The sequence below is a fragment of the Hypanus sabinus genome, chromosome X1, assembly GCF_030144855.1.
Source record: "Hypanus sabinus isolate sHypSab1 chromosome X1, sHypSab1.hap1, whole genome shotgun sequence".
Taxonomy (NCBI): Eukaryota; Metazoa; Chordata; class Chondrichthyes; order Myliobatiformes; family Dasyatidae; genus Hypanus; species Hypanus sabinus.
The window spans coordinates 8616725-8631132 of record NC_082738.1 but is presented as its reverse complement, the minus strand read 5'-3'; the positions used below and the strand labels follow the sequence as shown (position 1 = coordinate 8631132).

General features: G+C 42.8%; 1 protein-coding gene across 4 annotated transcripts in view; it reads right to left on the bottom strand.

Annotated features, from left to right (window-relative positions):
- The window catches only part of mrc2 (mannose receptor, C type 2), a 230419-nt gene that overhangs the window by 143791 nt on the left and 72220 nt on the right, over positions 1 to 14408 (bottom strand). For all 4 annotated transcript variants that reach the window (XM_059955742.1, XM_059955739.1, XM_059955740.1 and 1 more), the window contains exons 3-5: positions 5346 to 5519; positions 4245 to 4409; positions 160 to 273 (exon numbers count right to left, since the gene is read on the bottom strand). In XM_059955742.1, the coding sequence (XP_059811725.1) occupies positions 160 to 273; positions 4245 to 4409; positions 5346 to 5519 (453 nt within the window). The remainder of the gene's footprint in view (positions 1 to 159; positions 274 to 4244; positions 4410 to 5345; positions 5520 to 14408) is intronic.

Below are 14408 nucleotides of genomic sequence, written 5' to 3'. Positions count from 1 at the left end.
CTCTAAGGTAATCTAATCTTGAGAAAGAAATTGGATTACTTTAATGCCAGAAAGCATCTGAGACAACACACAAATCTAGTCCATAACCTGGTGAGTTGGTTGGGGAAAAGAAGATGTTTTAGACAGGAAAGAATTACTGAAATATTTAGAATTGATTACCTCTCTCCCAGTTGAGGTACTTCAGTGGGGACCCATCTGACCACTGCCAGCCACCATTAATGTCCAGATCATTCAGGCCAATCCAAAGAGTCGCACTGTAGCCAGTCAGCAGGCCTAGAAAAGGAAACAACATCACAGCATAAATATATTGCCTAGATTAACAGCACTTTATTTGTTTCATCATCATTATACACTGATCATGCACAGTTTGAGGTTTTGATGTTTCTGAGCCTGTACTCGATGGAGTTTGGAAAGATGAGGAGAAGGCCTGGACAGAGTGGATCTGGAGAGAATGCTTCCAACAGTAGAAGAGCCTAGGATCTGAGGGCACAACTTCAGAATAAAGGAACTGGGATGAGGAGTACTTTGGCTCTTGGTAGGGTCAGCCATGCCAAACAGGTCAAAGTGTAGAGGTCAGACTAAGAGTGGTCCACTGATCCTCCAGGTTCAGGGGTTCAGCTCAGGGCTAACAACCTTAACTAGTAAAATTAAGTGTTTACAGAAACAGCAATGAAGAATCACTCTATATCTGTGTACGACTGTATGGACAGACAGAGATGGAGAACCTCCACTGCTGCCTTAAGCGGCAGTGCCTAAACAGGCAGTAGGTAAATATATCCTCAATAAAACTCCAGTAGATTCATCAAATGTGGTTTTCCTTTCATAAAGCCAACTTGACTGTCTATCATGTTTAAAATGCCCCCTTATCACATTTGTAATTACAAATCACATCAATTTCATATGAACTGGTGGTCAGACTAACTGTCCACAGTTTCCACACACAGTCCTTGTCATTCCTGCTGCAAACTGTGTGGCCTCAGCTGAAAGAAGATTGCAGAGTTGGTGGGGTTTTGGGGTCAGAGGGACAGAGTTCGACACTGATGGAAAACTTGGCAAATATTGCATGCCTCCACATCAAAAGTGGGAAACGAGATCCCACTAATATCACATCATTAAGCCCACTCTGAAATTAAACAGAGGAATGTAATGATATCAGAAGTCCAAACCATTCAACCAGGCTCCTTCATTCAACAACATTATGACTGAACTGTAACACAGCTCCTATTTCCCACACTAACCCCACAACCCTTGGTAGCCTTAATGTCTGAAAATCTATACACCTTTGTCTTGAATATTGAACTGCTATGAATTTCTTGGGTTGGGAACTGAAAACTCAGCATTTTAGTTTAAGGACAAGCACATCAGTCGCTCTTTTACTCAATATTAAAATGTTATTATCAGCCGTGTCTGTGGACCCCCACTTCTCTATCATTCAAGTTTTTGCAAATTAGAATGAACCAAGAGAGCAAACTGCAGGCATTTGGAGTGAAAACTTTGCTGTCTCGGCAGCTTCAGCCATACATTGCTCACGGGCTTCTGCCAGAGGAAATGACTCACAACATGGGAACATTCCAACTTAGGCTGATGCAAAACATTAATGGAAGTTATTCCCCTGGGCTCCATCCTAACCTCCCCCTCCCTCACTGAAATCCCAGAGCTGGCAGGTCACGTGACCAGCTGAGTGGAAAAGAAAACATTAAAAAAACATACAAAAATACTACAGCGAGAGCAGTGGGAAACGATACCACAATATCTCTAATAGAAGCAACCTGTGCTGGCTCCTCCAATTTACATAATGTATTGGAAACCAGTGTGGACATCGCAGTAAGAGGATTGACTGACCTCAATGAGGAGCAGTATCAGCAGCTAAATGACCTTGGACCTCTCTAAGCCAATTGGTCGCAATTTTTCAACACCCGCACTGCCAGAAATGTAAGTTCTAGCATCATAACCTATCTCTCTCTCTCTCTCCTGCACCACCCCACCCCACAGCCTCACATCCCAAGCCATTCCTGCCATTTAGTTTGGTGCCTCCTGGTCCAGAGGTCGAAGATTATTTGATTATTTCAGTGGGATGGCGGGAACAGGAAGAGTTTAAACCTGCGATTAGCTACCTCGCATCTCTTCAAAACCGTGGGCGGCAAGGTAGTGGTTAGCACAGTGCTTTACAGTACGGCTTCAATTCCAGCCGCTGCCTGTTCTCCCCGTGACCGCAAGAGTTTTCTCTGGTGCTCTGGTTTCCCAAGACACTCTGGTTGGTACGGTAATTGGTCATTGTAAATTATCCCGTGAATAGTCTGGGATTAACTCTGGGAATTGCTGGGCAGTGCAGCTCAAAGAGTTGGAAGGGCCGACTCCTCACAGGATCTCAGTCACTCAATCAATCAATGAATCAACACCAGTGGCTTTGCTTCAAAAGTAACTTGTTGGCTTTGAAGCTGCATTGCATCTGACAGCTGCTATACAAATTTAAATTCTTGCTTTCATCTGTGCTATATAATCCATTTGTAATTCTAACCATGCCTGCAGCTACCACGCACACCATGCACTGAACAAAGAAAAGGTTGGGGGGGGGGGGGCAAAAGAACTTGCAATGTTAAGACAGCCCAAACCACTTCTCTGATGGATAATCGTTGATGACAGTGTAGGAATTCTAGCAGCAAACTCCACAATATCAATGACTAGAACAGCTGTTTTATTGACATTGACCAGAAGTGGGAGAACTCCACTACAATCAGCAACATCCCAACTGCTGCACCAGAAATGGCCACAGGAAACCTGGTTTAAGGTACACTTAAAAAGAACAAGTTTCAGTCAGAGCAGAGGGGATTTCATTGAAGCACAAGACCCTAATGGGTTTTGAAAGGGTAGATGTGGAGAGGATTTTTCCCCTCATGCAGACCCAGTCACTATATCATCACCTACACTTTAAAATGGGGTGGTGAAGTGGAGATAGGTCTCTACCAAAGGAGGTGTAAGGCACTCCTTCCCTCTGCTAGCCTGCAGGTCACCCTTGGGCAAGGTGTAGCACCAGCTTGGCCCCTCGATCAGGATCACGTGAATCCATGGGAGCAGGTGGTGGATGGTCGTACGAGCAGCTGGTGCATATCACAAGTCCTGGTTATGTGATCACTGACACCAGACAGACAATCTCTGAAGAGTATTGATAATGGCTGGTGTCACCCATCTTGTAAAGACACAGCCCAGAAGAAGACAATGGCAAACTACTTCTGTAGAAAAATTTGTCAAGAACAATCATGGTCATGGGAAGATCACGAATGCCCACCCATGTCAAACAACACAGTACATAATGAACAAACAACCTCTTTTAAATCTAGATTCTATGATTCAAAGAATTCCTGCACTGCACTTTTGCACATTATTAAAGTATAGTAACTTACTTTGCATTCTGTTATTGCTTTCCCCTGGTACTACCTCAATGTGACGAACTGTTCTGTATGGATGGCGTGCAAAACAACATTTTTCACTGTACCTCAGTACAGGTGACTATAATAAACCAATTTACCAATCTACAGAACGAGTCATCATTGTTTAACAGTAAGTGCCCACCCAGCTGATAGAAAAATGAAATGTTTTCCCTGAGGGTTGTGGATGTTTGGAACTATTCTTCTCAAAGATCTGTAAATGTATATGATTTAATGTGTGTAAGATGGATATTCAAAGAAACATGACAAGCAAGGGTATGAAAGGCTTCAGATGGTGATAGGGAATGTACATTTGAAGTTACAAGCAGAAGAACTATGATCTGATGAATGGCAGAACAAGTCAGAGGGGTAAGTGATCTTAATTTTTACTGTATTTTCTTGGTTGCATGATGACAAAGGTGCATAACTAGCAAATTTGGGGACAGTCACCTAAAACTGAGGTGCCAAGATTTTGTTATTCTCTCAGGGGTTAGTGAAACTTTGGAATTCTCTGTCTGTAAGGATGGTGGAGGCCAAATCATTAGATTTATTGAAGATAGAGATAGATAAATATGCGAAAGATCAAGGAAAGGCCTCTACGGGGAATTGGCATGAGGAGTTGAGGCCAGCACAGATCAGCCATAATCTTATGAAATAGCAGGGCAGGCTTGAGGGCTTGGTGGCTCATTCCTGCTCCTATTTTCCTGCCTTCTGTGCTGCATTGAGAGTCCAGATGATGTGTTTAAGTCCCTGGGAAGGGACTTGAACCCAGAATCTTGTAACTGGCAGAGGAGTAGTGTGCAGGTGTCACGGCTGTACCATTGATGTAGGTCTGCTCATGGAGTTCGGTGATACTGAGGAGATCGGAATTCTGTTGCTGGCAGCTGGTGCGAGCCTCGCTCCATGACAGTGTTGACTGGAAGTTGAACTGGTAACAGCTGTTGGTCAGTGGGTCCTTGTCCCAGAAGGTCTCACAGTCATCACCTGCAGGCAGAGAAGGGTAGTCTCTTAGTCAAGAGTCTCATACAATGCACAATTTAATGGTAGAAATGCTGGGAGGTGCAGATCCCACTGGAATATACAAGCCCTTGGATATGGTGGGTTGAAACCTGACAAAGTTACATGTAAATATTGCACAGAAGTCTGTAAGAACTCTCGTGGGCAAAAGAGGGCACAAAGGCTTATTCTCCTTTCCCAATCGCGCCTCACTGTCTCTCTCAGGCTTCGGGTGCTCACTCGGTGGTGCCAGCTCCCGCCTCACACAATTGGCCATTCTTTGTGTGCCAACCTGGCACATCAGTCTCAGCCAGTGAGCCTCTGGGCCAAACCCAACATTGCCCTCACATAACATCCACAGACACATAAACACATACACTTTCCAGCAGAAGGTCAGCTTGAACCGTCACAGCTGCCTGGAGGCAGAGCTGCCCTCTCAGCTCTGCAACCTATGAGAGAGTCATAAATCTTCCTTTGGCATGGTTCGGACTACGATTCTCGCAAACTTGGGTGTCCAGCCATAAAGCCATTACTTGGCTCATGTCCCAGACACTACAGATTTCTAGCACACAGTTTGCATTTTGAAGTTTCCTTGCATGCAATCTCTGAAATAAGTCAGTTGTACCATAAGATTCACATTTGTACCTAAGAGAAATGATATGAAAAGCAAACTATAAATCTCTTCAAATTTCTTTGGAGGCATAAACCTGCATGGCTCCAGGTAAACTGCTAAGAGTTTGAATAAAGTTTCACATTATGAGATGTGTCAAACTGTCAGGGAATAGCTAAAGATGGTCTAACTAGAAACTCTGCAGTGAACTCTCTCAAAGAGCTTCTCACCAGAGAAAGGAAGAAAGACAGAGACTTGGACTGTGTGGCGGAGCACGGAGAGGTTCCCCTCCTTGCACAGTGAAGCTCACTCACTTGCGATGGGACAGAATCCCCATCTTTCATCCTTCCCGTAGTCCACCGTCGTTGCACACCAAAAGTGGCCATCTTCCCGCCCAATGACGGTGCAGTCATGGAACCAATGGCTGTCGTATATAAATGGGATGGTGCAGGGCTTCCCGTGGGAGTTCCCCTGGATGGTGTAGATCTCTAAAGGAAAAATAACACATCGATTTTGAATTGATTTTGAAACTGGAATTAGTTTATTATTGTCACTGGCACTGAGATAGAGTGGAAAGTTTGTCTTGCGTACTGTTCACACAGATCAAATCATTACACAATGTAGAACAAGTTAAAACAATAATAATGCAGAATAAAGTCTAACACCTACAGTGAAAGTGCAGGTAAATAAAAAGTTGCTAGAGCACCTTGTTGCACAACACATTTACACACGCTGGCAGAAGGGCAATCATTGGGGAGCTTCTCCTATAAGGGGATGGAAACAGCTTTGAGCACAAAATCTACATCACTGCATAATGCTCTCCTCAGGGTCTGCACTTTACGGAGTGAACAACTGTGATGAGGCACAAAACAGCAGTGAGTCAAGTCAGTCGGTTCTTCTGGCTGTGGACAACATCAGAGACAATTGAGGAGGTTGTTCTAACTAAGGAAACTAGTGAATAGGCTGAATCTGTATTCACTGCCTGCCACACTATGTAGTACTTAAAGTGTTTTCTGTAAAGAGGGAGAGCCGTCTAGTGTACTTGGCATCATGTTCACAGGATGCAGTGATATATGTAAATATACTGTGGTTTCCAGTTAATTGAACCATTGGTTAATCAGGACAGTCACTAATTTGGAGATAACTCTTATAGAACAAAAACAAATCGAGAAAATAGCCAGGAATCCTTTCATTTATTTTGGATTCTCTGCCACTTAATTGGGGCAGGAGGCTGTTGCTAAACATTTTGTAACTAGAACCAGTCATGTATACATTGTGTGGCCATTAGACACTACATCGTGCTTTGAGCAAACAGTTTTTAAATAGCAAACAAGAGAAAATCTGCAGATGTTGGAAATCCAAGCAACACACACAAAATGCTGGAGGAACTCAGCAGGCCAGGCAGCACCCATGGAAAAGAGCAAGGTCGACATTTCGGGCCGAGAACCTTCAGCAGATCTGGAAAAAACTGAGGAGTAGATTTAAAAGGTGCAGGGAGGGCGGAGAGAAACACAAGGTGATAGGTAAAACCAGGAGGGGGAGGAGCAAAGTAAAGTGCTGGGAAGTTGATTGGTGAAAGAGATAAAGGGCTGGAGAAAAGGGAATCTGATAGGAGAGGACAGAAGGCTATGGAAGAAAGTAAAGGAGGAGGAGCACCAGAGGAAGGCGATGGGCAGGTGAGGAGATAAGGTGAGAGAGGGAAAAGGGGATGGGGGAATGGGGAATGGTGAATGGGGGGGGGGGGGCGTTACAGAAGTTTGAGAAATCGATGTTCATGTCATTAGTTTGGAGGCTGCCCAAACAGAATATAAGGTGTTGTTCCTCCAACTATGCCCTCTCATGCTAGTCATTTCAGCCCTGGGAAAAAGCCCCTGACTATCCATACCATCAATGCCTCTCATTATCTTGTACACATGTTGTGATGGAAATAACTGGTTCTTTTGAGTCTCAACAGTAGAGGCCTGGACACACACAGTTTTAATAATAAGGAATTTATTACTAAAGGGGAAGTCGGGTCAACACAAGCAACTACAATACACAGGAAGCGGTGTGGGGACAGGGTACAGTTACACATACAAAGAACAAGGGTAAAGCACTATGGCGGCTATCCCCCTTGACCTTGAATAGCTGCGGCTCCCTTACCAGGACAAACGATAGACTTGCCCAAACATAAATCAATGCACTTACCTTCAATGAGGTGGTCTGTAAGAGAGGTCGATCCAGGGACAAGTCTCACCTTTTATAGCATGGGGCTGGGCGCGATAATTCAATTAAGGTGACCAATAATTTAGCTGTGCATTGATTAGTTGGGAGGGAGCAAATGTTGATTGGCATGTGGTGTGTCCTCCGACCAGCCAGCTGGCAGTGCATCTGTCACGTGGCCGATATCTCTGGATACAACACCTCTATCAGGTCACCTCTCATCCTCCGTCGCTCCAAGGAGAAAAGGCCGAGTTCACTCTATCTATTCTCATAAGGCATGCTCCCCAAACTAGGCAACATCCTTGTAAATCTCCTTTGCACCCTTTCTATGGTTTCCACATCCTTCCTATAGTGAGGCAACCAGAATTGAGCACAGTACTCCAAGTGGGGTCTGACCAGGGTCCTATATAGCTGCAACATTACCTCTCGGCTCTTAAACTCAATCCCACGAATGATGAAGGGCAATGCACCGTATGCCTTCTTAACCATAGAGTCAACCCGCGTAACCATCTTGAATGTTACAATAAAAATTAAGTTTTGGAAGATGCAATTGCTGAAAACATTGTATTGACAGACGACGCAATAGCCACAGCTCTACATACTGTCCTTACACATCTGGAGAAGAAGGATGCTTATGTGAGAATGCTGTTCTTGGACTACAGCTCAGCATTCAACACCGTAGTTCCATCCAGACTCGACAAGAAGCTCAGAGACCTTGGCCTTGACCCAGCAACAGGCTCCGGGACAGCTTCTTCCACCAGGCCATCAGACTGATTAACTCAAGCTGATTTGAGTGTATCTATGTTACATTGACTGTACTATTTATTATAAATTGCTATGATTGCACATTGCACATTTAGATGGAGACGTAACGTAAAGATTTTTACTCCTTGTGTATGGGAAGGATGTAAGAAATAAAGTCAATTCATTTCAATGAAGGCAGTTCATTATCTGCACTAGGTATCTGTGCTAATTTTGTTCATTTACAGTCAATCAAAAGAGCACATCACTGTACATTGGATTAATTCCTCTGTCAATGACTATTAGGAACTGACGTGGCATTGTTTTTACAGTACTGTAGTAGCATTCTCTTCAATCTCTTCGGTGTTTCAATCTCTTCGGTACTTCATTTAAAAACATAATTTGTTACTCAGTTAAACATTAGTTTCTCTATTTTTAACTATTTCCATGAAACGTTGGCAAATTGGGGCAGTCGCTTAGTTACGCCAATATGTATTGGTCTTGATGTGTCCCAATTAACCAGAATCCACTGTACATCCAATGAGGTACATGTTGTGTGTTCCTTGCTGTTGGGTTTGAACAAAACTTCTGTGTTCTATTATTGTTATAGGTGGAACATACATCAACTCCAACGATCACCTAAAGATACATTTAGGAGCAGAGAGCTGAGGGGAGAAGGGAGAATAACTGTGGAGGAGAATGAGAGCAGGGACTAGGATTGGAAGGAGGTTGAGGATATTGTAGGACGTAACCGTGAGGTGAATAGGGTGTTAGGAGATTGACCTTCACATTGAGAGATCATGGGACTCAATGGTTAGAAGGATCAGAGGAGCTGGAAGGGAAAATCCAGGCAGTCAGGAGAATCAGAGGGTTGGAAGTGCTGCTATTTGAGAAGTTCAGAGGGTCAGGGAGGGATACTCTGGAATTTGTGAAAACAAGAGGATTGGGAGAATTATAGTGCCTAAAAAAGTAATCCCCCCCCCCAGAAGTTTTTGTGTTCTATTGTTTTACAATATTGAATCACAGAGGATTTAATTTGGCTTTTTTGACACTGATCAACAGAAAAAGACTCTTTTGTGTCAAAGTGAAAAGAGATCTCTACAAAGTGATCGAAATTACAAATGTAAAACACAAAATAATTGATTCCATAAGTACTTCAATATGCAAGGGGATTGAGAAAATCAGACTGGTGTCGGATTGCAAGAGAGGAAATTTGTTGAATGTCTATGAAATGGCTTTTTAGAGCAAGTTGTGCTTGAGCTCACTCGAGGAAAGGCTATCTTAGATTGGGTGGTGTATAATAACCCAGATCTTATTAGGGAGCTTAATGTAAAGGAACCCTTAGGATTGAATTCATACTGCAATCTGAGAGGGAGAAGCACAAGTCAGATGTATCAGTATCACAGTGGAATAAAGGGAATTACAGAGGCATGAGAGAGGAGATTGCCCAGGTGGATTGGAGGGGGATACTAGCAGGGATGGCAGCAGAGCAGAGAGAGCTGAAGTTTCTGGGAATAGTTCACAAGGCGCAGGATAGATATGTCCCACAGAAGAAGACTTCTGTGAATGCTTTTTATTGGTGCTGTATTCAAGGTGGGAAGGGAAATCCATTTAAATTACAAAAGAGCTGAGGGGCAAAAGGACAGCAGAACTGTGCTGTGGGTCATGCACGATCTTAATGAACGCAATGCACGCTCCAGTGGGTGAATAAAGCTTTTTTTATATGCCAATGTTGTTATGTAATAATGATGATTTTATACAACCTTGTGCATAACTGGTTCAGCCAAAGATAAATAATACAACCGTAGTTGAAACACTAAGTTGTTATGTGAATTAACTGCAGAAATAATTTGTGAGGTCCACAGGAAACTATACAAGATGCTATTTCATTCCATGATTCCATCACTCCACATATAAATCATCCATCCCAGCTCATTAAATCACAGCCGTATAATTTTCATATTTTAACTCTTTTGTTAATATGAGGGCTTGAGCATTATTTTGGGAAAGCTGTTTGCTGTATGATTATAAACACAGCAAGAAGAATAAATGAGACATTTGTGACCCTCTGGTGGTAACCACGGCCCAAGAAAGGCTGATTTTCCAGAGATGTCTTTTCTTTGCTGAGGAACTATCAGGAAAATCTATCATTATTCAATCTGTCAATCTGTTCAAAGATTTCTTGGGCATCGAAAATGAAATACACACCAACAGTGGTACAACTGGCCGATGCCTGTCATGTTTAAAAGCCAATTATTTATTTCTGGGAAAGTGTTCATGATTGGCTGAGTGATGAAAACACCTTCTGATTTTCATTCAATCAGTTAAGTTCAGTTTTTCCCCTGATACTTCAAAAAAATCGTCGAACGATTTTTCGAATAGCCAGAGTTTTCTGTGGGTTTTCATTTTCTGGATATCTTCCTATAACTTCCACCAACTTCCACTAACACTCAAGCATATGCACATTTTACTCACTTACTGGGTTAAGACAAGCTGCCAATACTTCACAATACACATAGCCACGATGCCGGACACATTGTCGCAAACATTGAATTGCATAAGATAATCGTTTGAAAATGGATATTTTCCCCAGATCAAAATGTAACTACTTCACTCCAGAATTCATCTGACATGATTCACCTTTTCATTTCCAAAACTATTTCTATACCATTCCCATGCAACCCTCCTTTAGCAACCTGCTGGGGAATTTGGACTACACTGTCCAAGAGTAGACCATCATTGTTCCATGCACCGATACATTGGGATCCTTGAAAGGCAAGCTCCCAACTTGCCTGTCATCTTTCTGACCCACCTCACACTGCACCCACACCATTCACCCATCCCCTCTTATCACTGCTGCTCTGCAATCATACAATCACCCCCATCAAGGGTCAGACCTTGAATCCTTGAAACACAAAATAATTGATTGCATAATTACTCACCCCCTTCAATTCAATATTTAGTAGATGCACCTTTGACAGCAATTACAGCCTTGAGTCTGTGTGGATAGGTCTCTATCAGCTTTACACATTTGGACACTGTAATTATTTCCCATTCTTTCTTGTTTCCTCATCTCTTGTTTACATAGACAGACTTTCATCTCAAAACTTTACCCTCTCATGAAAACATCATCTTAGTATCCATACTGTTCCTCTTCCTCAGAATCTGATCTGTTTTGATAAAATCACCTCTCATTCATACACTCCAATGAGTATTGGCCCAAGCCACTCAGTCTTTCTTCATGTGTCAAACCCTTCATTCCAGGAATCAGCCGAGTGAACTTATCTACATGGTCTCCAATGCAACATATCTTCAAATATGGAAATCAAAACTATAGCTGGAATTCTATATGCAGTCTCACCAATGCCCTGCAAAGTTACATCTAAACCTCTCTCATACCCCTAGCTCATTCCATGAGGCTTCCTAATTACTTGATGTACTTGCACCCTAACCACTTGTGCTTCATGCAACAGGATTCCCCCCCCCACCACAGATCAGTTGTATCACAATATCTTCTAGTGTCAATTCTGCCACCTAAAGTGATCAACCATATAATTTCCCCATATTAAACTCCATCTGCTAATTTCTTGTAAATTCACTTAATCTAACTATATCACTTTGGAAGCTCTTTGTGTCCTCCTCATAACTTGCTAACCTACCTACCTTTGTATCACCAGCAAATCTTGGATCTTTACATCCAAGTTATTAATATAGATAATAAATAGTTAAGACCCCAGCATTGATCCCTGTGGTACCACAATAGTTAGAAATTGCCATTGCAAAAATGACTGATTTATCCCAACTCTATTTTCCACTAGTTAGCCATTCCCCTGTCAGTGCAAATAATATTAAACCCAGACTGTATGTTTTTACTGTGTGCGGTTATCAAGTAGGAATCCAGAGCCAAGAGGCCCAGGCCTATAGTGCCATTAGTTTGCAAATATAGATACTGTTTTACCATAAGAGGTAGGAGCAGAATTGGGCCATTCAGCGCACGAAGTCTGCTATGTCATTCCATCATGACTAATCCATTTTCCCTATCAACTCCATTCACCCATCTTCTCCTCAAAACCTTTCAGGCCCTGAATAATCAAGAAATGATCAACCTCTGCCTGAAATACACCCAATGACTTGGCCTCCAAAGCCACCTGTGGTAATGAATCCACAGATTCACCACCCTCTGGCTAAAGAAATTCCTCCTCATCTCTGTTCTAAAGGGATGCTCCTCTGTTATGAGGTTGTGGCCTCTAGTCATAGGCTCCCCCACTATAGGAAAAATCTTCTCCACATCCACTCTATCTAGGCCTTTCAGTATTTGATAGGTTTCAATGAGTTCCCTTCTTATTGTTCCAAACTCCAGTGATACAGGCATAGATGAAACAAAGGTTCCCCATACATTAACCCCTTCATTCCTGGGACAGTCTTGTAAACTCTCTGGATCCTCTCCTTTCTTAGATAAGTGCTCAAAACTCCTCACAATACTCCAAGTGAGGCCTCAACAATGTGTTACAAAGCCTCAATGTTACATCCTTGCTTTTATATTCTTGTCCTCTTGAAATGAATGCTAACATTGCATTTGCCTTCCACACCATTGACTCAACCTGCAAGTTAACCATTAGGGAATCCTGCACAAGGACTCCCAAGTCCCTTTTCACCTCAGATTTTTGAATTTTCTGCCTGTTTTCAATATAGTCTATGCCTTTATTTCTTCTACTAAAGTGGGTGACCAGACACCTCTCAACACAGAATTCCATTTTCCACTTTTTTGCCGTTTCTCCAAATCTGTCTAAGCCCTTCTATAGTCTCTCCACTTCCGGAAAACTACCTGCCCCTCTACCTATATTTGTATTGTCTGTAAACTTTGCAACAAAGCCATCAATTCCATCAACCAAATTGTTGACGTAAAAAGTATTGGTCCCAACACCAAACCCTGTGGAAAACCACTAGTTGCCAGCAGCCAACCAGAAAAGGCTCCCTTTATTCCCATTATTCACCTCCTGCCAATCAGCCAATGCTCTATCCACATGAGTATCTTAACTGTAATACCATGGGCTCTTATCTTGAGGGTAGGAACAGGATGGTTTGGCAGATGAATGCAGGGCTAAAGAACTGTTGCAGGGGGCAGAATTTCAGATTTCTGGATCATTGGGATCTCTTCAGGGGAAGGTCTGACCTGTACAAAAGGGACAGGTTGCACCTGAAATCAAGGGGGAACTATTATCACTGTGGGCAGGTTTGCTAGAGCTTTTTGGGGAGAGGCGTTTAAACTAATTTGGCAGAATGTTGGGAACCAGAGTGATAGGGGTGAGATTAGGGCAGTTGATATAGAAGTAGAGGCAGTGTGTAGTGAGACTGTGAGGAAGGACAAGCAGATGACTGGGCAAAATCGAAAGGGGTGATGAATACAGGACTGAAGGTGTTATATTTAAATGCATGTAGTGTATGGATAAGGTAGATGATCTTGTAGCGCAGTTAGAGATCGGCAGGTATGAAGTTGTGGGCATCACTGAGTCGTGGCTGAAAGAAGATCATAGTTGGGAGCTCAACATTCAAGGATACACCTTGTATCGAAAAGACAGGCAAGTAGGCAGAGGGGGTGGCATGGCTCTGTTGGTAAAAAATGAAATTAAATCATTAGAAAAAGATGACATAGGATTGGAAGATGTAGAATCCTTGTGGGTAGAGTTAAGGTAAAGGGTAAAATGATCCTGATGAGAGTTACATATAGCCCTCAAACAAAAGCCAGGATGTGAGCTCCAAATTACAATGGGAGATAGAAACCACCTGGCATAAGGGCAATGTTACGAGAGTCATAGGAGATTTAAATATGCAAATAGATTGGTAAAATCAGGTCGGTGCTGGATCCCAAGAGAGGGTATTTGTAGAATGGCTACAAGATGGCTTTTTAGAGCAGTTTGTGGTTGAGTCCACTAGACTGGGTGTTGTGTAACAAACTGGATTTGATTAAAGACCTCAAGGTAAAGAAACCCTGAGGAGGTAGCTATCATAGCATATGCTTCACCCTGCAACTTGAGAGGGAGAAGCTAAAGTCAGATGCATCAGTATTATAAACAAGAGAAAATCTGCAGATGCTGGAAATCTAAGCAACACGCACAAAATGCTGGAGGAACTCAGCAGGCCAGGCAGCATCAATCGAGCCCTGCTGAAGGGTCTCAGCCCGAAACATCGACTATACTTTTTTTCCATAGATGCTGTCGGACCTGCTGAATTCCTCCAGCATTTTGTGTGTGTTGCATCAGTATTACAGTGGAGTACAGGAAATTACAGAGGCATTAGAGAAGAGCTGGCCAAAGTTGATTGAAAGGGGACACTAGCAGGGATGACAGCAGAGTAGCAATTGCTGGAGTATCTGGGAGTACTTTGGAAGATGCGAGATAGATGGATCCCAAAGAAGAAGTACTCTATTTGCAGAA